Source organism: Leptinotarsa decemlineata, unplaced genomic scaffold, assembly GCF_025532065.1.
Source record: "Leptinotarsa decemlineata unplaced genomic scaffold, Ldec_3_MD MMD2_tig00026294_RagTag_RagTag, whole genome shotgun sequence".
Classification (NCBI taxonomy): Eukaryota; Metazoa; Arthropoda; class Insecta; order Coleoptera; family Chrysomelidae; genus Leptinotarsa; species Leptinotarsa decemlineata.
Window position 1 is genome coordinate 9,110,645 of NW_027412674.1, and position 22,693 is coordinate 9,133,337.

General features: G+C 37.7%; 1 protein-coding gene across 13 annotated transcripts in view; it reads left to right on the top strand.

The window, feature by feature from the left end:
- Window positions 1-22,693, top strand: part of CLIP-190 (Cytoplasmic linker protein 190) — a 140,766-nt gene that overhangs the window by 78,328 nt on the left and 39,745 nt on the right. For 9 of the 13 annotated variants that reach the window (XM_074180302.1, XM_074180307.1, XM_074180306.1 and 6 more), the window contains exons 3-6: window positions 12,110-12,193; window positions 18,673-18,825; window positions 18,878-19,105; window positions 19,169-19,373. In XM_074180302.1, the coding sequence (XP_074036403.1) occupies window positions 12,110-12,193; window positions 18,673-18,825; window positions 18,878-19,105; window positions 19,169-19,373 (670 nt within the window). Of the gene's footprint in view, window positions 1-1,430; window positions 1,521-12,109; window positions 12,194-18,672; window positions 18,826-18,877; window positions 19,106-19,168; window positions 19,374-22,693 lie in introns of all 13 variants that reach the window. The other 4 variants (XM_074180310.1, XM_074180314.1, XM_074180309.1 and 1 more) reach the window with 3 other exon arrangements.

The following is a 22,693-nucleotide window of genomic DNA, read 5'->3' on the forward strand; positions in this document are numbered from 1 at the left end:
GAGTATCATCCCTCGAACAAGGCTGAAACGAACGACAAACAACATATTTGTCATCGCCATCCTCTTGAAGCAGGATTCAGCAGTCTGATATATTAGTTGTTTGAAATCTGAAAAACGCTGGTTGAAGTCAGGAATTAATGTTTATATTTTGTTAAAAATCCAGTTAATACGTCTCTCAAACTTTTATTGAAAAAATGTGAACCAATACAAATATGATGACCCATGATGAAAATGGGAACCAATAGGAACAGTTTTGGCCTAATATCAACCCACACATTGAACTTTTGCAATTGCGTATAATCTAGTCTGGATTTTCATCAGATTAATAATGGGATTTGATATTCAGGCTTCGAGTCAAACCAAAGTTTCGAGCGGTTTCGAACCATGACGTCTTTCCACTCCTTAGAAGTAGATTTATAAATAACAGGTATAGGACGAGGCAGTACACTGCATTTCTTCAATATCCCCCCTTTTATTTTTTGAACGGGTCAACTTAAAAAATTGAAATTTGGGATAAAGAAATTATTGCATAAATACTTTATTTTGAAGTGAAATTGATAGATGAAACTTTCAAGATGGCGACTGGGCGCCAACTGGAAAAAAAATTAAAAGGAAAGACCCGTTCAAAAAATATAATTGATTTTTAAAGTTATCCCCATTTTTGCAAATTCCAGAATTCCAAAAGTACACGCATGCTCAGCAGAAAATCGGGTCATTATAATTGTTACTATAGGTAAATTATGCCAAAATTCTAAAAAGAAATAATTCTACACGACAGCAATAAAACAACAACCAACATTAAACTTTACAACGACAATTTTTCTAAACGTTTTTGCCTGTCCTAAAAAATCGTACTTTTTGTGGAGCTTCATAGATGCGCTGTATAAATGAATTGATATTAATTGAACAGGATAATGGAGGAAAGTGGCCCCAAATGGTATTATTATTTCATTCACTCCCATGTCATTTTATTTCAAGTTATTTTGTTAAAATTTCTTCTCAAAATTTATGAGGTGAATTCAATAATTCTCTGTATTCAATGAAAGTAAAAGCGATATTCATGTTATGACTTTGTTAAACCTCCTGTATTTTATTGAAAATTTCAAAAGTAATGTAATGCTTCGGGTATGACCACTTACTACTCGATAATAAAATTCACATTTTCGTTAAATGTCATCTTTGAGCCATCCTGTATATACTTATTGAATATCAAATAATGTCTGTTTAATTTTCTTCATGCGTATCTGAGAATTTAGCAGTAAGTAACGTCACTTTACCACTGCAATAATTAAATCGATCTCAGTAGTTATTCCCATCAGACAAACCGCATTTGTACTGTATCATTGCTTGAATGGTGTATTTTGTACTTCTCATATCTGTATTGTGTTGTTTAGCATGTTTCTTTCTATTTTTGTGTTGCATGTTTGTAGATGTTTTGGAAGAGGAAAACGAAGAAGATGTATTTAAACGGTATTCCAGTAACAACAATAGTTATGTAAAGAGAAAAAGATATTCCTCCAGTAAGTGTTGAAATATAGTACCTTTAGAGGCTTATTAGCATTGAAATTTCACGCAAGCATAGTGCAATTTCATAGATAGTTCTTGCATTTTCTACCTTTCATTTTATACGCTGTACCAGTTTCTCCACCAACATATCATTACCAAAAAGAGAACTTTTCCAGCATCAGACTTACATTTTGTGTGATAATAAAATCAAATATATTTGCGAAAAAAACACAAAAGTTTTTGAATAAGTGTGGACCGTTTTTATTTTTTTTTGTAGTTCAAGGTTGAAAGATATTGTCTTTGTGAAGGTAGGGAGGATTTCAAGTACCTACTGTTTTGCACTCTTTGGAAACGTAACGATCCTGATGGAAGAGTCTTCAAAAAATGGTAGTGATATTGAAATTCAAATAGAATGAATCATTATTTGCAGAACCATTGAATAAACTCTCCTTGATATTGAAAGTGGTTTATTCTTAGGAGAAATTACTTTTTCGGAAAGAGTTTTTAGTTTTCTACTCATCCGTCTATATAAAAAAAAAATCTGGGAATCTTCCAAAGAAAGGAACAAAGCGAATAGTTTCGAAATAAACTCTATAAGTATGTGTAGTTCAGATTTTTGTTCTGTCAAAAAATACTGGATTGAAAAATCAGCTGGTTTTTTTGAAGATTATTTTTGCTTCATCCATGAGCATACGTATCAGAAATAGCTAAAAAAGTAAAGTGAAACTTCGAATTTCGCGAGCTACATACATTTGATTATTCATATTTTCATTTTTCATGTTGTTACACTCGTCTCAAATATATGTTCACAGTTTCAGCTGTTCAACATGTTTAGTATGTTGATGAGAGGCAAAAAAGTTGAAAGTATTTTGCGTGTTCGGTAATTTTCTGCTACCTAAAAAAATGGATCAAAGAATTTGCATCAAATTTCGTGTAACAAATGTAATTCTGTGTTTAAAAAAACATTTGAAATATTGACAGTGGTATACGGTGATTGTACTCTGAGTCAAAAAAATGTTTACAATTGGTGCAAGCTTTTCACAGAAAGTCGAGAATCAAAGGTACATAGTTATGACAGCGAAACTGAAGTTAGCTTCGATAAGCTTCGATAAGTTTGTTGAGGGTTAAAATGTACACCAATATGTCTTGGCGCTGAAATTGCAAAGGCTGCTTCTCAGATTCTCAAAAGCTTGGAATACCATTCCGAACCAGAAAACTGTACACACCTCAGCAAATATTGATGCTTTTTAAAGCTCAAATTAAACCGTTTTAGAGGTATTGTTCATATGCATGGAGCTCCGCCTCTGAGCATACCCTGAAGCTACTGTATTCCATCCAGAAAAGATCCCTCCGCCTGATTTAGAGACATGAACATCACTTGCAACCCTGATAGTCTGAAACTTCGGAGAAAAGTTGGAGATTTGCCTCTCTTCTATAAATACTTTCACGTAAAGTGTTCAAGTGACTGTGGCTGCTCATCATTTTGAGGTTCAACTCAGTACCCCTCGAACATCACTGTTTGAGAATTCTTTCATTTGAAGAACTGCGTTTATGTGGAATAAACTTCCTGAGAGGTTTTACATCACAAAGTAATCGTAAAAGTGATGCATTTTCACACATTATTCTTACAACCCATCATTCTTCTGGTCAACTGTGAAATTGAAGGAATTTGATTCAAATCTAACAATAGATTATTTGTGGAAAAAATACATATCTACACAGTCAATAATAATCTTTCCATTTGTTTGAAGGTGATTGACAATGTTTCGTGATGAATTTCACTAGTTCGGACTTCCATTGTCTACTATATAAAATGATTTGAAATCCAAGTAAAAATATAATAATTGAATAAATAAAAATTAAAGGAATGAAAAAAGAAAATAATAAAAAAAATAAAAAAGTGTAGAGATTCCAAGTCACGTTAGTTCACGACGTTTCGATTGTTGGTATCTACAATCGTCTTCGGGTGATGACTGGACTGATTCCTCCGAGAGATGACTATTTTATAGGTCGTTGAAATACTTTCACTTTCTCTTTCTCTACTTTCCATTTTCCGCTTCACTGATTCCGTGAGAGATGACCGTTTTGGCGGTAGTTGGTCATTTTTCGTTTGATGATGGGTTTCCATATGTTTCGTATGTCTACGCTGGCCTGGCTGAATACGTTGTTGGACAACATGTATGCGGCTTCCTAAAATTTTCTCCTGAACCAATGTTCCTCTCTGTGCAAGATCTCAGCTTGGGACCACTCGATGTTGTGTTGATGGGTCCAAACATGGTCTGCTATTCCTGATTTGCTGGTTTCTCCTCGCTGTGTGTGCTTCTTGTGCTCGGCAATGCGAACATTCAATGGCCTCTTAGTTTCACCAATATAGGATTTTCCGCACTCACAGGGTATCCGGTAAATGCAATTCTTGGAATCGCAGTACGCGTTTGGGGGCCTGGTTTTCGTGAGGCTGCTACGGATAGTGTTACCGGATCTGAAACAGGTTCTAATGTTGTACTTGGAACCAATTCTTCTTATCCTCTCCGATAATCCTCTGATGTAGGGAAGTGCAAGCACTGGTTGTGACGGCTTCTCTTCCTTGCGAGGCTCCTGCTGTCTTTCAGCCAAAGTTTTTTCTACCATCGCTTTGGAGTATCCATTCCGCTGAAGATCATTTTTGATGATGTCTAGTTGCTTCTCGAGACCTTCCTTTGTATTACAGAGCCCAAAAGCACGGTCTAATAGAGTCTTGATGATTCCTCTTTTTGTCGATTGATGGTGGTTGGATTCGTGGTTCAGATACTGTCCCGTATGAGTGGGTTTTCGGTATACAGATGTTTCCCACTTAGTGTCGGTCCTCTTCACCAAAACGTCTAAGAATGGCAATTTATTGTGGATTTCCTTCTCCATTGTGAAAGTGATGGAAGGTCTCACGCTGTTGATGTGTTTCAGAAAGGCGTCTAGTTCAGTATTCCCATGGTTCCATATTATGAAGGTGTCGTCAACATATCTCAACCAGACTCGAGGTTTCTTGTGGGCTTCTTCAATGGCCAGAGTTTCATCATCAAACGAAAAATTACCAACTCCCGCCAAAACAGTCATCTCTCATGGAATCAGTGAAGCGGAAAATGGAAAGCAGAGAAAGTGAAAGTATTTCAACGACCTATAAAATAGTCATCTCTCGGAGGAATCAGTCCAGTCATCACCCGAAGACGATTGTAGATACCAACAATCGAAACGTCGTGAACTAAAGTGACTTGGAATCTCTACACTTTTTTATTTTTTTATTATTTTCTTTTTTCATTCCTTTGATTTTTATTTATTCAATTATTATATTTTTACTTGGATTTCAAATCATTTTATATAGTAGACAATGGAAGTCCGAACTAGTGAAATTCATAATCTTTCCACTTATATAGTTCTTCGATTGGACTTCATTTTCACCTAAAATGTTTTTAATATATATGCCAACTCGTCGAAACCACCGAAATTCGTACGGTAAGTATTAAAATGTATGAGGTCACTTGATAATAATAACAATAACAATTCAATAACAATTGAAGGTATCGACTAATGTGAATCCAATATGTTTTGAGCATTTTTGCAATAATGAACCACCATCAATACCCGCATGAAAAGTATAAAGAATGCTTTAATTCTGAATAAATTCAACCAAAAAAATTTTAAAATACGTGGAACTGTATAGTTTTCATTAAAAGAACTATGCAATCGTTTTCATAGAGAAATATGTCTTATTTCGATAACGTATTTTTCCACTTATAAATTCTATACGCGCTTTTGTGATTTCAATAAAATTGTTTTGTATGTCAGTATGTCATAAAATACATATAATCCTCGAATTTTGGTGGTGCCGTATGAAAAGCCACAGATTAAACCTCTATTGACTGTACTACTTGTGGGACATGTCGCTTTTAGAAATATATCGTTGCATACGTATACGATATAACTGGATTTTTTGTTTTGGAATAACTCCAGGTCATTTTTTTTTCAAATCGGTTGAAGTTTTGTGTGGGTTGAGAGACAGTTATTATCACTTGATGTTCAATCAAGTAAATAGAGGTTTTCATATAATGTATTATTCATTGACTTTCAAAAACCCACTCCACTTCTCTTTTAAACATGTAGTAATTGTCGGTTATAACGTTAAATTTATATTTATTACAATCTGTTTTGAATATACAGAAAATTAGATACTGGAAACTAATAAGTTCAACAAACTTGAAAAGTTGTTCAACAAATTCTAGGACCGCAATTGGATATGGAAATTTATATCTAATATCGTTCTTATGATAACGTCAAAAAGAGAGACCGTCTTTTGGAGACAATAGTAATTTATAAAATATTGAATATCGTCAGTCTCGTGGTATCTTTGACCGTACTATTATAAAAATTCAAATTCCACACTATCACCTGCCTTTTTCATAAGTTAAAAGTCAAATGTTTCGGTCATGCTTATGGAAATTCCTTGTTGAAATTGCATTAAATGTCCGTTGCTAAAAATAGCATTCACCGCCGCATAGAAAGGTCAGTTGTTGGCTTTTCTAGTGATTATGAGCTCATATTCATAACCTAACTTGATTGTAGTTGGTACACTGTTGAAAATAAGGTGATTGTTCAAAGGAGTTAAAATGAATCATTCATCAAATGCATATTTATTATTACTTCCTACATAATTGACTAATATTTTTTAAATGAAATCTCATGTATTTTTCATAAAATTGAACACAAAATTACGTCGTAATTACACTCTCAGCCATAAAAGGTAAAAATTGTATCTGTTATTCATTTTGATGGTACAGAACGTTAAGCTAGAAAACTAAGAAATCATCTGTCGATTGTGAATAAGCGAAATTAACAGAAAGCTAAGAAACCATCTGTCGATTGTAAATAAGCGAAATTCACAGAAAATTACTCAAAATGTGGAACACTTTTGAAATAAAAATATTGACTAGGTATTTTGGATAACTTTAATGCACAAAAAATCAACACAGAATTTCAAATGGAATTATATTGTTATTAAGGATCCCTAATGAATGAAAACAGAATCAAGGTATGAATTGTTGAGAGTTTATTTTGAAATTAATTGTTTTTTCCTTTTTTTGAAAGCATCCCGCATTTTTCTATGAATATGGAGAATAAAAAAGCAAAAACCTTTCTTTCACAAGGATTGAAGTGTTACAGAAAAAATTGTATCTTGTTTGAAGAAAAGAGAATTGAAACTTTTTATGTCTTTTGCCACTTTTTTTTGTAACTAACGTTACTGCAGTTTCGTCTTATAAGGACATTTTCAATCTTATCTATTAAACTAAAAAATGATTGATTATATTACCCCTTACATAACACCACTGAAGGTAATAATAGAGGTACTTAGCTTAATTGAGTACCTGAAATGTGTTTACTTGTGGCAATGTGGATATGCTAATTTGAAAACCAGTAAGTAAACTAGATCGATTTGATCATTTAACAGGTTTCACTCGCAATGTTTATGCTAGTGAATTTTCAAGGATTCCAAATAATTGAGTTTGCAACCCTTCCTTGCATAGTGCAAAATTTTCGTATCGTTTAAATTCGGGACCTTGTGTTTGCGTGCCAAGGAATGGTTTGAGAACTTCGAATCATTTTAACCTAGTCTGAAGGACATTTCATGTTCAGCATACCGTTTCTGGAAATTTCGACCACATTGTCCCCCATAAACACTATTACACTCCGGACACTTAAGTTTATAAACTCCAGGTTCCTCCAACTCGTCCACTTTATCTTTGGCATTGAAAAGGAAATCAGATAACCTGGCATGTGCTCTGATCGCCTCTTCCACGTTGTTTTTTCTGATAAACCCGCAATCATATCTGTTCTTTCACCAAAATATGTTACAGTTACCCATTTGTTGATTTCTGGTTGTTTGATCTGGGGGTATATTAATCTCTAAGTGAATTTACGGCTTTGTTTTCTGACTATCATCTGGATTGTATCTGCATTGAAACCATTATTATGGTCTATCTGTGTAATTATATCAATTTTCCTAGCTAGATTGTTAGCAGACAAAAGCAGTGAGAATGCTGTGTGCAACAATGAATTGTGAGCTGCTAATTTATGACTGTCTGGATGGAAAGAGGTACTACACGACAGCTGAACTAATTTATAACATTTATGAATAATCTCAAGAGCATCATTCAATTCACACTCAAAACAGAAATAGAGAAACAGATAAATTTCTTAGACCTGGTCATTACCCACAATCAAAATAAATATAAGTTCAATGTTTTCAGAAAACCTAGCTATACAGGCATTACCATCCTAAGTAATTGTTTTCACAGATAGGCCATAATAATGGTTTCAACTCAGATAATATCCAGAAATAAGTCAATTAAGCTGAGTACCTCTATTATTACTTACAATGGTGTTATAAAAAGGCTAATGTAATCAATCATTTTTGGTTTAATGTATAAGTTTGAAAATGTCCTTATAGGACGAAAGTGCAGTAACGTTAGTTACAAATAAAAGTGGTGTAAAAAACAGAAAGTTTCAATTCTCTTTTTCTTCACGTAGTTTCGGTTATATCCATCAATTTATGGTATCTTGTTTTATGACTGAACACATTTTTGTTACTCTAGAATCTAGAACAACATTCTTTTCAATGATTCTTTTATTTTGTTATTCCTTTTCGAAGAGAGATTTACTGTGATCGATAGCTTCTTACGGATAACACACTTCAAAGTCTAATAGTAAACCGGTATCATCTCAACTGTTTTATTCATCTCCTGAAGACGCCAACTTGGTTGGTGAGAAGCGCTTCGAGAAGAGTTTTGTCATTTGGATAATTGGGAAAATTGCTTATTCTGGATTTATTTTACGCCAGAAGTTTCAGTTTTACGTTTTATTTGGTATTATCTTGAAATTCAAGAATAGGGATGGCTTAACTGATAGATTATCAAGGCCGTTTCTTGTACTTTTTTGTTCATTTATGTTTTGTTCTCAGTCCTGATAACCTCATACAATCTCAACCCATTAAATAGGAGGAATTTCTCCATTCTTGAGAAATATGATCTCTAGGACATCAGCTACGGAGGCACATCTTCACCGGCAGCAGGATGTTGCATATCTTAATGAGGATCTCGAAGTGATTTTCAGTTTGAGTGAAAGTAACCAGGTTCAATTCAATGCCACAAAAACTCAGGCATCGGTTTTCTCCAAGAAGATAAACGTCTTCGAACCGCTTTCTGCTTCGATAAGTTTGTGAGGGGTTAAAATGGACACCAATATGTCTTGGCACAATCATATCGCTGGAACTGCATAGGTTGCTTCTTAAAAGTTCGAGACACTGTTCCGAACCAGAAAACTATGCAAACTTTGGCAACTTTTGATGCTTTATAAAGCTCAGATCAGACCTTCTTTGGAGTATTGTTCTCCTGTTTGGAGGTCTGCCCCCAAACATACCCTGAAGTTGCTGGATTCCATCCAGAAAAGAGCCATCCGCCTGATTGGAGACGCGAACATTAACCGAAACCTTGATAGCCTATAACATCGAAGAAATGTTGGAGATGTGTGAGTTGGCTTTTTTGTCAAACGATCCCTTCGGTGTGTCCAATACGGCATTGACAGTGCCCGATTACACGGAACTGAGGCTGTAAGTGTCGAAACTCAACTGAGTAGGGGTTGTCACAGAATAATCTCGGTCTACAATCCCTCGAGCAATTGATTACTCCCTGAATCACTGCATGAACTGCTGACGGAAAGCAACACTCCGACAATTGCTGTTGGCGACTTCAATGCCAAGCACAGGTCTTGGAGCAGAGCCACAAATCGAAACGGCCAAGCGCTCCATGCGCACGTTGACAGACATGAATATCTTGTGCTGGGACCAGATGAGCTTACGTACTATCGCGGGCAAACTAGGCCTGACGTACTGGACATCGCGCTTCTCAGAAACGTCTCTGTGACTAGCGTTCTGCCGGAACTGAATTCCGATCATAATCCAGTAATCCTGGTGTTGGGCGATGATCTTCCTTCCCCTGATTATCGCATGAAATCTAAGACGGACTGGGATGTCTTCACAGCCCAGCTCGGAGAGATACGCGCCCCTCCTGAGGTACTCGACTCTCCCGACGAACTCGACGCGGCAGTCGAACGTTTCGAGCTTTCTGTGAATGATTCGTTTCGAGCGGCCACCTACAGGGAGGAGTGTCCGCTGAGGAGATATGATGAGTTTCCCCCTCGTATCAACGCCTTGATACGAGAGAGAAATCGCCTGAGAAGGCTTTATCAGCGAACTCTTTTCCCGGGGATAAAATCGCGGCAAATAGGATGGCCAACCAAGTCAAGCAGGCCATCATTGATCATCGAAACGAAAAGTGGGAAGAGCTTTTGGAATCCTTCGAACCTGAGAGTGACGAGCTTTGGCGAGTCACTCGCAGGCTCAAGGGGAAGAAGACTGCTCTCTCACCTAATCACGGAGAGCGCGGAGTGTGCTACTCCCCCGCCGACAAAGCGTTAGCCTTTGCTGACACGATGGAACGTCAGTTTCAGCTTAACGTTGACGACGACATCGACCGCGATATGCTGTTGGAAGACCGGGTTCACCGAATTCTCAGGGAAGATGACGACGACGACATCCGTCCAGCTTCTGTGGAAGAGCTGAAGGAATACATCAGGGCCGCAAAGGCCAAGAAAGCCCCGGGGGTCGACTCGATAACTAACAAGTTGTTGAAGAGGCTACCGGACAATTGCGTCGAATGTTTGCTGTACATCATAAACATTTCGTTGGCCCTCAGACACTTCCCCTGAAGGTGGAACCATGCGATCGTCGTCATGATCCCAAAACAGGTTCAGAACCCGCTGTTCCCGCAGAACTATCGCCCTCAAGGCTCAACGAAGAAGTTGAGGACCGATATCTTCTGCCTGATGAACAATTTGTCTTCAAGAGAGAACAGTCCACTTAGTTACAGGCTCTAAGGCTGGTCGAAAACACCATCAAAAAGCCTAATTCCAACAAAAAAGTGCACATTGTGCTACTTGACATCTCGAAGGCCTTCGACCGTGTTTGGCACGAAGGTCTTCTGCACAAATCAAACGCGTTCGACCTGCCTCGAAGCCTCATCCGGTGAATTGGGTCTTTCCTGAAAGACAGGACATTTCAGGTTAGAGTAGAGGGATCTCTGTCTGATAACAGAGAGATCCTTGCTGGAGTGCCACAGGGGGGCGTGCTCTCTCCGACGTTGTACTCACTTTACACCAGTGACCTTCCGAGGCCCAAAAGTGTGAAGATATCTCTGTACGGCGATGACACGGCTCTCCTCTCATCTTCCATGGGTCGAGGCCTCAGCGTCGTCTACATGCAACATGCATTGAACGACCTCGAGCGCTGGTACCTTGATTGGAAGATCCGAGTGAACCCGGAAAAGACTCAGGCGATAACCATGGGATGACTGAAATCTTCTCCGGCCAGAAAAGTGAGAATCTCTGGAAGGGAGATTGACTGGCAAGCGCGGGTAAAGTACCTCGGCCTTCTAATAGACCGTAGGCTCACTTGGAACTCGCACATAACGTGCGTCAAATCAAAGATCGAGGGTCGGATAGCACGTCTGTACCCTCTGATCAACAGAAGATCTAAAATGAGTCTTAGAAACATCTATAATACGATGTTCAAGCCTGTCATCATGTATGCTTCAGGCGTCTGGGGTCTGGCGAAATATAATATCTCCATTCTGGAGGTATTGCAGCTGCCTTCCATTCGGCAGTCCATTCAGTCGCGAAATCAGAGAGTTTTTGATGGTGCAGAAACTCATGAAAACCCATTGGTCGGGAAAGCTATGGAGTATACTGTAGACGACCCCTCCCGATATAGAAGGCCCCTATATCTTCCATTGAAAGATGAACAACTTTTCCATCCAACTCACCCCAGCCAGGTAGGGGTACACCGTGAAGGGCGGTACTGATGTCTGAGGACATTCATGCCGCCATACCATCAACACTCAGCATCAGTTATGACCCCTTTGTCCTTCTGGCAAACATCAGTCCAAAGGGTAAGGGTGCCAGGCTCCAACCTGTTTGAAATCAAGACGACGTGCAGGGGAACTGCGTTGATGTGGAATAAACTCTCTGTGAACATTTTTCCAAATGGATTTAATCTCCAGCTATTTTATTTCCAATGTGAATCACTACTTTTGCATAGGCACCGCTCCGAGAGTGCATTAAGGATTTTACTGTAGTGCTTGTGTTTTGCCCCAGAAAGAAAATAGTAAACTGCTACAAGGCTTTTTTTGAATCATTTATTTATGACTTCAAATTAGTCCAAAAATTCCTTTTTTTTATAATACAAGTTTGCGTTTTGCAAAATAACCTGAAGAATTTTTTGAGTATTTTTTTAATTTTCAAAACATTCTAATACATGGATATCAGTTGAAAACATCCAGACAGCTTTTTTAATTGCAAACTTAAGTTATGTACTACTGAACAACGGGTTATCTTTAGTTTATAGTTTTATTATTTGTGTGAATGAACTGAATTTTTTTTCTGTTTGTTATGTAAATAATGTTATGCACTCTTTACCACTGTCTGCACTTGTGCATGTGATCTGTAGCTTTTTGTGTTGCTTGTATAGTTAGTAGCACTGCTTCTTCATTGGACGCTCTGTGGGAGTCGCACCATCATCGACTGAGTGAAGCAGGACTCAGCCGTCACTCAGGTATTTCTTTCATTTTTCTTTCATTTCTATGAATCACTGTATATTGGGTCAGCTACATTTTATGTCACATAAATCGTCAAAATACGAAAGCTCCATTTCCAGCTAAAGTTGTATGCTAAAGTTGTAAAGTTCAGAGCAAATAGTTGGATATCATTAATCAAATGTTATAATGGGTGAACTGCTCTGCTTGCATTGCTATAGCCCAGAAAGAAATCATTCTTCAAAGAGATAAAAGCAATGCTCGCATTGTGCAGATTATTTCGATAAAAAATCATGAAAAATGAGAATTAAAAATTCCTATGTTTTTATACCACTTATATTTGTAACTAACGTTACTCCACTTCAGTAGTAAAATAAGTACTAACCACACCACATAATTCAATTTTAGTTGCATTCGATATTTATATAAAGTTCCATAATACTACTGCATGTTACATTTTGTAACGAAATATGCAGAACCAAACTAAAAAATTTATAAAATTGTTATTATTCTGACAAAAATGAATATGACCATTTTATTTGAAACTATAAAGGTATTTTTGTGACTTGTAGCTAGCTCACCCAGTATACACAGTTCATTTTTTGTTTATATCTTGGCTGCCAAATATCATTTTTGCTAATGTCTCTTTACTGCAAGTTCAAAGCCTGGTATGGCGAGTTAATGTTATTTTACTGAAGTATAATTTTTGAAATAATTTTCTGATTGATTCGGACGTTACTTGATGAAGATCCATAGTAATTTCAAAAACTACACCTCACGATTTGTTCAAATCACTTGACAAAGCTACTGTGCTAGCGAAACATGTTGTGATTAATTTTTCAAATGAAGTTTGTTGAGATCAAATGGTGAGGTGTAGTTTTTGAATTTGGAAATAATTATCACGAAAGATAAATTCAACTAATAAGATCGTTAAATGCAGTAAAAATATACAGTCTGTAAAAGCCAAATGGAATACATTCATTATTTCGGTTACGGTACATTTTTTAATAAAATCCCGAAACACTTCAAATTTAAATTATAATTTGACATACTTCAACGAAAAAATGCTACCCCTATCTTCAACCCCCGTCGAATGACAGGTACAACCCCCAATTTTTCAAACAGGAAGTATAGGCTTGTGATATATCGTTTGAAAGGTCTCTTCATTCTCTATTGAAAAATGTTATCGCTTTCAAGTTTACTGCAACAATCAAGATAAAATAAATAAAATCATATGGTTACCGAAATTCGATAAAATACACTCAAAACTTAATGCAATATACTCAAAACTTAATGCAATATACTCAAAACTTATTTCATGTTAAGGTATTGATAATAGGAAAGTAAATAAAAACTATAACAAAGTTCTTCTTTTCAGATGGTATCCTTTAAAAAACTGTAAATAATTTCCGTGGCAACGTTAATTGAAAATGCCTTGTCAACTTGTTTTGCATGTTACAACATTAGTTGTCCGTATTTCAATTTAGGTTGAAATTCGTTACCTTCAAGTCTGACAAATGGTTAGATTAACGGAAATGCATAAAATAACAGTTGGTTACGGAGAGAAAACCCGAACACAACAGGAAGTAGCTCCCCTATTTCATGGGAAATTTCCTAATTCACCGCCCATATCTCAAGGAACAATAAGCAAAATAGAGGAGCAGTTTCGCGAGCTTGGACATGTGGGGTAGATAAAAAATGCAGCTGCCAATGCAATGAGTGATGAACTCAAATCAGATGTGATGCTTGAGTTTGAGGAAAACCCACATACATCAAGTAGACAGGCATCCACTACATTTAATGTTAGCATATTAAACATATTAAAAGAAAATAAAATGCATCCCTATAAAATGATACCTACCTACTCAGGCGCTCATGGAAGACGATTTTAATAAAAGAACTTATTTTTGTGAGCAAATGGTGGACATGTTGGATAACTATATCATCCAATCAGAAGTTATGTTTTCTGATGAGTGTACTTTATCTTTTAACGGTCATGCTAATCGGCAAAATTGCCGTTACTGGTCAACGGAAAATCCTCACTGGATGAACCCTCAAAAGGTTAATGTTTGGGTATGAATTGTAAAAAACCCTATCATTGGTCCCTTTTTCATTGAGGGCAACTTGAATGGCGATAATTATTTGGCACTACTTCAAAATGATGTCATTCCAAATTTAGCAAATTTATATCTTGATCCAGGAAACCCTCAAGTTCCAGGGATTACGATATAGTTTCAGCAGGATGGAGCACCACTACATTACCAAGTTTGATGACCAGCAATACCTCGATGCAACATTTCCCAATCGGTGGATAAGGAGGCAAAAATCGATTTAATGGCCAGCGCGATCACCTGATCTTTCAACATTAGATTTCTTTTCATGGGGATATGTAAAAAGCAATGTGTACAAAATTAGACCTTCAGATTTAAATGACATCCATATTTCTTTTTCGTATCCTACATTTCATTACTTTTGCATTAGATTTTTGTTTTTGAGTGTATTTTATCGAATTTCTGTAAGCACATTATTTTAATTTATTTTATCGTAATTGTTGAAAAAAATTCGAAAGCGGTAACATTTTTGAATAGAAAATGAAGAAACCATTCAAACGATATATCACAAACCTATACTTCCCATTTAAAAAATTGTGGGTTGTACCTGCCATTCAAAGGGGGATAAAGGTAGGCGTGGCATTTTCACATTGAAGAATGTAATATTATAATTTACATTTGATGTGTTTCGGTTTTTTTTTTAAATATGTACAGTTACCGAAATAGTAAATTTATTCTATCTGGCTTTTACACACTGTATGTCACATCAATTCAATGTCGATATGTCGACCACGGCCTATCAGCCAGGATTCTGCCCTCTTCAATCATTTTGGTACTGAAAAATTCACCTACCCGAGCCTTTCAAGTAATTTCAGTTCAATTCATTAAAATATAGGATCAAATGACACATTTATCCACATTTACCCCTGTGTTTGTTTATGTTGAAGTTTTGTATACATATGCATGAGTATTTGGCATAATTTGAGTTTGGAATTTTGGTTTTGAATCCCCAGCAAATACAGTTTTGGACTCTACAGTTGGTAAGCTGAGATCGAATGGAACTTGCAGTACCAAATGTACCGTCTGCTACTTCGGCAGATTATCTTTGGTTATATAGGATCCTTCATCAAGCGCTTCCTATCTTCAAATTTAAATTAAACGAAGTGTGTGTGAGATATCTCAAAAAGACCTATTGGTGGAATATAATATATTTTCCTTATTGATTCGGCCGTTACTTTATGAAGATTGTTAGTCATTGAAGATTGTTAGTCATTCAATAAACCTTGCAAAGGAGTGCTGCAAGCAGCTTCATCGGACCAGGACCTGTCATTGGGATCGCTTTAGGCTTTGCCAAACGAAGATTGAACACCTGTATGGCAAGAAGATTTATGAACTTCTGGCAGAATCTTCCAGAATTGGCTCACTCCAAGGCGTTTATTCACCCTTCGAAGCTTGATACCAAACAGTTGTTGGTATCAAGCTACGATGTCTAACAAGCCTTCTTACAGGTCACTGTCATTTGAATCATAGAGCCTCTGTTTGGAAAATGATGAAACAGTAGAGCACATACATTATGTCCGCCGCGCTGGGGATCCAATCAGGTTTTTAGAGTTCGGCAGAGGAGTACTCTTACCATCTGACCGAAAAGACCACTCACCATACAAACTAATCGGCTTCGTCAAGAAGCTGGAGATCAAATCGTCATATGTAGTTCACGAATATTATATCGTTCAAATATCCGCCACGGCTTCTCTGAGTGAAGCGCATCCGTAACTATCAATTTTCTGTGACTGGTGCATAAATCAGGCTGAGTTTGATCGATGGCATGGAGTATGTTGGCTCTGAGGACCGCTGTGGTTTGTGGATTAATCACGTACACCTGCGACTCAAGAAAACCCCACACAAAAAATTGTAACGGGGTCAAATCGCACGATCTCGGTGGCCAGTTCACATCACCTCCACGTGAGATAACCATGCCCTCAAATCGCTCGTGCAGAATATCCAATGTGGCATGAGCTATGTGGCACATAGTGCTGTCTTGTTGGAGCCACATTTCGTGTGTGTCGAGATTGTCCAATTCAGGCCAAAGGAAGTTGGTGATCCGCGACCTCGGAACGCGTTGGACGCTCTTGGATCTCGTATGGATTGGCATCGTCCCAAATTCGACAATTTCGTTTGTTCACGTCCCCATTCATCCAGAAACGGGCGTTGCCAATTGGTCCATGGCCCATTCAGCGAACACACGTCGTTGTCTATGGTCGTTTACCTTCAATTACTGGGTCAGTTAAGCCTCGGTAGATAATAACATTATCCTGAGGTCGATTAAAGGGCACGACAGGGGTAAAGGTAATCGCATTGCCGACTCTTCAGCCTAGGAAGCAGCTGGACTAAGAATTTTAGGACCCAGTGGCACCTATGGCCTGATGACTTTGACGATTGCGGAACTAGCCAAACGTCATACCGATGCTCAATACCTAAAGAGATGGGATGGAATCAAAGGATGCAATCTTGCCAGGATCACCCTGGGCGACCCTGGGAAACTGGCGCTAAAGAAATATCTAGCGATGACCAGGAAAATCTACGCTTGACAGTAGGATTTCTAACTGGCCACTGTCAACTATGGAAACACCTCCATAATATGGAGCTAGTGGACACACCTCAATGCAGGATGTGTGAGCAGGAAGATGAAACTATCAGGCATATCGGAGTTATCATGTGTGTATGTCAAGTCTTGACCTACACCTGCTGATATAAAGGAGATGTCTCCTAGTGACCTGTCCACCTTCCTGGAAAGGGCAGGATGGACGATGACCTAGAAAGACAACTCCTCGGGAGGATGTACAATGGGTCACATGTGGCCTAAGTGCTACACTCACTCTTCCTACTCTACAAATACCGATACTGGGTCAGTTGAATTTTGTAGAGGTGCAGGCCCAAGTCACGATGCAAAATTCGCAAAGTTGTGGTTTGCGAAAATCCGAGTTTTTGGGAGCGACGCGAAATTGACTGTCTCGGAATATCCTGACACACCACTCACAGATAGGGGACTCACATTTATCCACCACATTTCGAATAGTCCTCTATTAGGACGATTATAGCAACCGTAAAATGGGCTTAGCGCACGATTCAAACCATGTGTGTTGTTTTTTTTTCTGTTTTTGGTAACGAAACTAGTCGCAAACGAGTCCGCTTGGTGGAAATCCGCCTTTAGGGAAATGGTATTTGTGGAATCTGACAAATACGTACAATCAATTTTTAACGCACGATGAAAACCGTTCGTGTTTTTTTGTTTCTGTTTTTGGTAACGAAACTAGTCGCAAGCGAGTCCGTTTGGTGGAAATCCGCCTTTAGGAAAATGGTATTTGTGTAATCTGACAAATACGTACAATCAATTTTTAACGCACGATGAAAACCGTTCGTGTTTTTTTGTTTCTGTTTTTGGTAACGAAACTAGTCGCAAGCCAGTCCGTTTGGTGGAAATCCGCCTTTAGGAAAATGGTATTCGTGTAATCTGACAAATACGTACAATCAATTTTTAACGCACGATGAAAACCGTTCGTGTTTTTTTGTTTCTGTTTTTGGTAACGAAACTAGTCGCAAGCCAGTCCGTTTGGTGGAAATCCGCCTTTAGGAAAATGGTATTTGTGAAATCTGACAAATATCCGTACAATACATTTTCAAGGCACGATGAAAACTATTCGCGTTTTTTTTGTTTCTGTTTTTGGTAACGAAACTAGTCGCAAGCGAGTCCGTTTGGTGGAAATCCGCCTTTAGGAAAATGGTATTTGTGAAATCTGACAAATATCCGTACAATACATTTTCAAGGCACGATGAAAACTATTCGCGTTTTTTTTGTTTCTGTTTTTGGTAACGAAACTAGTCGCAAGCGAGTCCGTTTGGTGGAAATCCGCCTTTAGGAAAATGGTATTTGTGTAATCTGACAAATACGTACAATCAATTTTTAACGCACGAGGAAAGCTGTTCGTGTTTTTTTGTTTCTGTTTTTGGTAACGAAACTAGTCGCAAGCGAGTCCGTTTGGTGGAAATCCACCTTTAGGTAAATGGTATTTGTAGAATCTGACCAGTACATACAATCAATTTTCCCTTTTTTTTCCATTGGCGTTCTGTAAGTTCACTTCGCAACAACTTTCCGAGGTGCTAATATAAAAATCCAGGAATATTTAGAGTTTATCCTTGTTTGGAAATTATTTACCACTGTTACTATTCATATGACTTGATAAACATACAATTATGACTGCCCTCGAATCAAAAACAGCATCCAAATACTCTATAGATGAATAGTCCTGTAAATAATATGAATGAACAAGATGGTCAGCCAGATATCAGTTTACTGAAAACGTCTTTGCACTAAAATGAAAAAATGCGGAATTGTCTGGGTTGTAGAAAAGATTCACCAAAATATATCTTATAATTTGTATTTTAATCAGATTCCAGTGCTGTCCTCACCGAAGATACCGACAGTTTCATAATAGGCCAACGAGTATGGGTTTCGGGTACCAAACCGGGTCACATTGCCTTCATTGGCGAAACCCAATTCGCGCCAGGAGAATGGGCCGGTATTGCTTTAGATGAACCAATCGGTAATCTAGAATGGTCCCGCCCGTTACGGAATGTTGAACCTCTGATTTTTAGGTAAGAACGACGGTTCAGTGGGAGGGATACGATACTTTCAATGTGAACCGAAGAAAGGAGTTTTTTCGAGATTGACCAGGCTCACAAGAGTACCATTAGCCCAAGAAGGTATGGGTTCTGGAGAAACCTACGCTACGACTCCATCTCCTGTAGGTAATGGCACCAGGAGAAGCCCCATTTCTCCTACCGGAAGCACTAAGGGGTTGTTCCGGACTCCTCCATCAGTCGGTGAGTTCTCAGAAATGTAAATTCTCGCTTCACATGTTTGATCGCTATTGCTTTTATTTTTAGCTGGTTCGATAGCTAATATGACTTCAACAACATCCCACGTGATTGATTACAGAATAGGTGATCGAGTAATCATCAAAAGTGGACAAGGTTCCAAAGTCGGTACAGTCAGATTTATAGGAACAACTGAGTTCGCACCTGGAGAATGGGTAGGAGTCGAATTAGACGACCCTCGAGGAAAAAACGACGGGTCCGTCAATGGAGTTAGGTTAGTCCGATTTATTTTGTAATCTTGTTGGTTTATTTTACTAGTTAGAACTTCCATTGTCTAATATGTTTCTAATATGATTTAAAATATTTGAAAGAATAAGTGAAATTAAAATGAATAGCTGCATCATCGGTTATATCAAGCAATCTCATGTGAATAAGGTTGAAGATGAAAATGGCCACAGAGTACAAAGAAATAGAAATGAAATAAAATAAAACTAAGCAAAAAATTAAACGATTGTAAGAGAAATCAAAAAATTGAAAACAAAACCAAACCAAGTTACTTCGCAATCACGCTTGCTTGGCTGCGTAGAGAAACGCAGACGTTGGATAACCTTCATGCAGCTTCTTTGAACTTCCTCTAAAACAAATGTTCCTACCTGTGGATTTTCTTAGCTTGGGACCACTTGATGTTATGTTGATGAGTCCAAACATGCTCCGCTATTCACGGGGATAGCAGAACATGCTATTCTGTCCTGCTCCTCTACACATGCTATTCTGCTATGCTATTCTCGGGAATAGCAGAGCAAGTTTGGACTCATCAACATAACGGCAAGTGGTCCAAAGCTGAGGTCATCCACAGGGAGGAACATTGGTTAAAGAGGAAGTTCAAAAAAGCTGCATATATTTTATTCAACGACAAATTCAGTCAAACTAGCGTAGAGATAGGCAACATATGGAAACCTATAATCAAGCGGAAAAACGGTCAACTTTCGACAAACCGGTGGAGCTGAGTGAGGAGATATGTGAAAGCCTTAGAATGACTGATAATAATAATAATAATGTTTATTCAGATTCAAATTACAAAAAAATAACTAAAATAATACATACAGTTGAATAAACATCGTAGAAACCACAGAAGCATCAGATGTTCCTTGTATGTGGTGAAAAGGAGATCCAAAGGAAAAAAATGAATATAATGATAGATATTGAAGTATGAGAATGAATTATATAAAAGGGATTTGCATATGAGAATAAACTACTTAATATATGAAATTAAAACCACATAAAATAATATAAAATCACAAATATAAGTATAAATATAAAAAGTTGTCAGTTTTGACATATAATATTATTTAAATATAAAATCATACAAACATAAAACTAAATTGACAATTGAGTATAAAATCACAATTGTAAAATACGCGTACTAGTAATAATATATAAAAACATGTTGAAATCGATATGGATGTGGTTGAAAATGGATGCATATATGAACACAATCATCTCTCGGAGGAATAGTCCAGTTATCACCCAAAGGCGATTGTGGATACCAACAATCGCCTTGATTTGAAATATTGATTTGAAATATTTTTTCAATTTTGTTATTTTGTTTTTGTTTCTTTATACTCTGTGGTCAATTTCATCTTTTACCTTGATTATTTTACTTGGTTTATTGTAATTTCATTTCACATTTTGTTACTTGATGTAATTGATATTTTAGCTATTCATTTTAGTTTTATTTGTTCTTCCAGAGATTTCATATCATATTAGAATCCTATGAGACAATGGAAGTCCGAATTAGGAAAATACACCATAGAATATTGTCAACCAACCATTTTCAAACAAACATTGTTATTTTATATTGTAAATTGGGCTTTTAATTCTATATCTATAAATAAAACTCTATACTTTGAAAATTTGTGACCACGATTTACATACAAAATTACTAGCGACAGGAATCGAATAGAAAAGCCCATCAATAAATTTGTAGAACTGTTTTATTTTATTAGGTTGTTTCAAAAGTTTTGTCCGCTTTTATGATTGTCTTCAAACTGAAATATATCAGTGAATATTTTTTCAATTTATTCAAGATAAGCGCTCTTTGAATTGTTTCACTTTTGCCAACGTAACACAAGTCGATTAATTGCTCGCTCGAGAGTCGATAAAGTCGACGAGAGCCGTTAATGCCTGGTCCTGATTGGCGAAAGTTTTACCGGTGAGAAAGTTATCGAGGTGCTGAGGATATTGGTAGGTGTAACAGAATTTCGACGCTCAATTTGTTCAATTTTAGAATGGTGATTCGTGAAGCGTGCGGACGGGCGTTGTCGCCCGTCCTCACAATGGAGCTCTGCTGTGATGGTATGGCCAGGTTGCAGAAAGATATAGTGAATCACACCAGTCACTGACCACTATTATCATGGTCTTTTTTGGTGGGTTTTTACTTTTGGGAAGTGCCTGGGTGGCTCATCGCTGTTCCACCACTGTCTTGAACGTGACTCAAAAAAAGGATCATGTTGGTTGCGCAAAAAAAAGAACAAACCTCGAATCAGGACAATTTCTGGCGATTTGTTCAACTCGTTGGCCCCCACTTTCCGAGTTTTTGAACCTTTACAATTCGTTTAAAACCAAAAAAACGTATGGGAACTGGCGCCCAGTTCTTCCGCCATACCGCGCACTGTTGGTGATGGGTCAGTCTCCACCAGGGTCCTCAAATACTCCTCTTGGATTACTTTAGGTCGGGGCTAATCTCAAAAATCTCCGGAAGATTGCGCAAACCAACGTCGAACAACGCATTTATTAACACTATCAATGCCAAATACCTGGTTAATTTCAGTGCTGTTTCGTCAGCGCTCCGGTTCAATTCGATCTCTTGAGAAAAATTACCTAATGACATAATATGGTTACGTTAGGTTAGTTCCAAAGTGAGTGGGTCTATTCTTAACGAAGCCGATTAGTTTGTATAGTGAGTGGTCTTTCTGGTCAGAGTTAGAGTTCAACAGAGTAACGCTCTGCTGAACTCTAAAAACCTAATTCGGTCCCCAGCGAGGAAGGCACAAAGTATGTTCTCTGCCGTTCCATTATTTTTCAAACAGAGGCAAGACACACTGTCTTCCGACAGTCCGAGTCTCTATGATTCAAATGACAGTGACCTCTAAGAAGGCATGTTAGACATCGTAGTTCATCCCCACTGTAGTCCACTAACTGTTTGGTATCAAGCTTCGAAGTGTGATTAAACGCCTTGGAGTGAGTCAATCCTGGAAGATTCTGCCAGCAGTCCATGAATCTTCTTGCCATCCAGGTGTTCAATTTTTGTTTGGCAAAGCCTAAAACGATGCCAATGAGAGGTTCTGGTCCGATGAAGCTGCTTGCAGCACCCTCCTTTGCAATGGGGCTAACAGCCCCATTGCCTTCCCGGCCAGTATGCCCAGGAAGCCATACCAGAGACAATCTGTTAAATATTTCTATCGCCACCAATTTAGAGGTTGTTCGGTAGGAGCCAAGAGCTTCCAAAGCCGCTTGACTGTCCGAGAATATTTGTATCGACTTGTGTATGAGGTTGGATTCTTCCACACATTTCAAAAGCGTAAATTTTCGCTT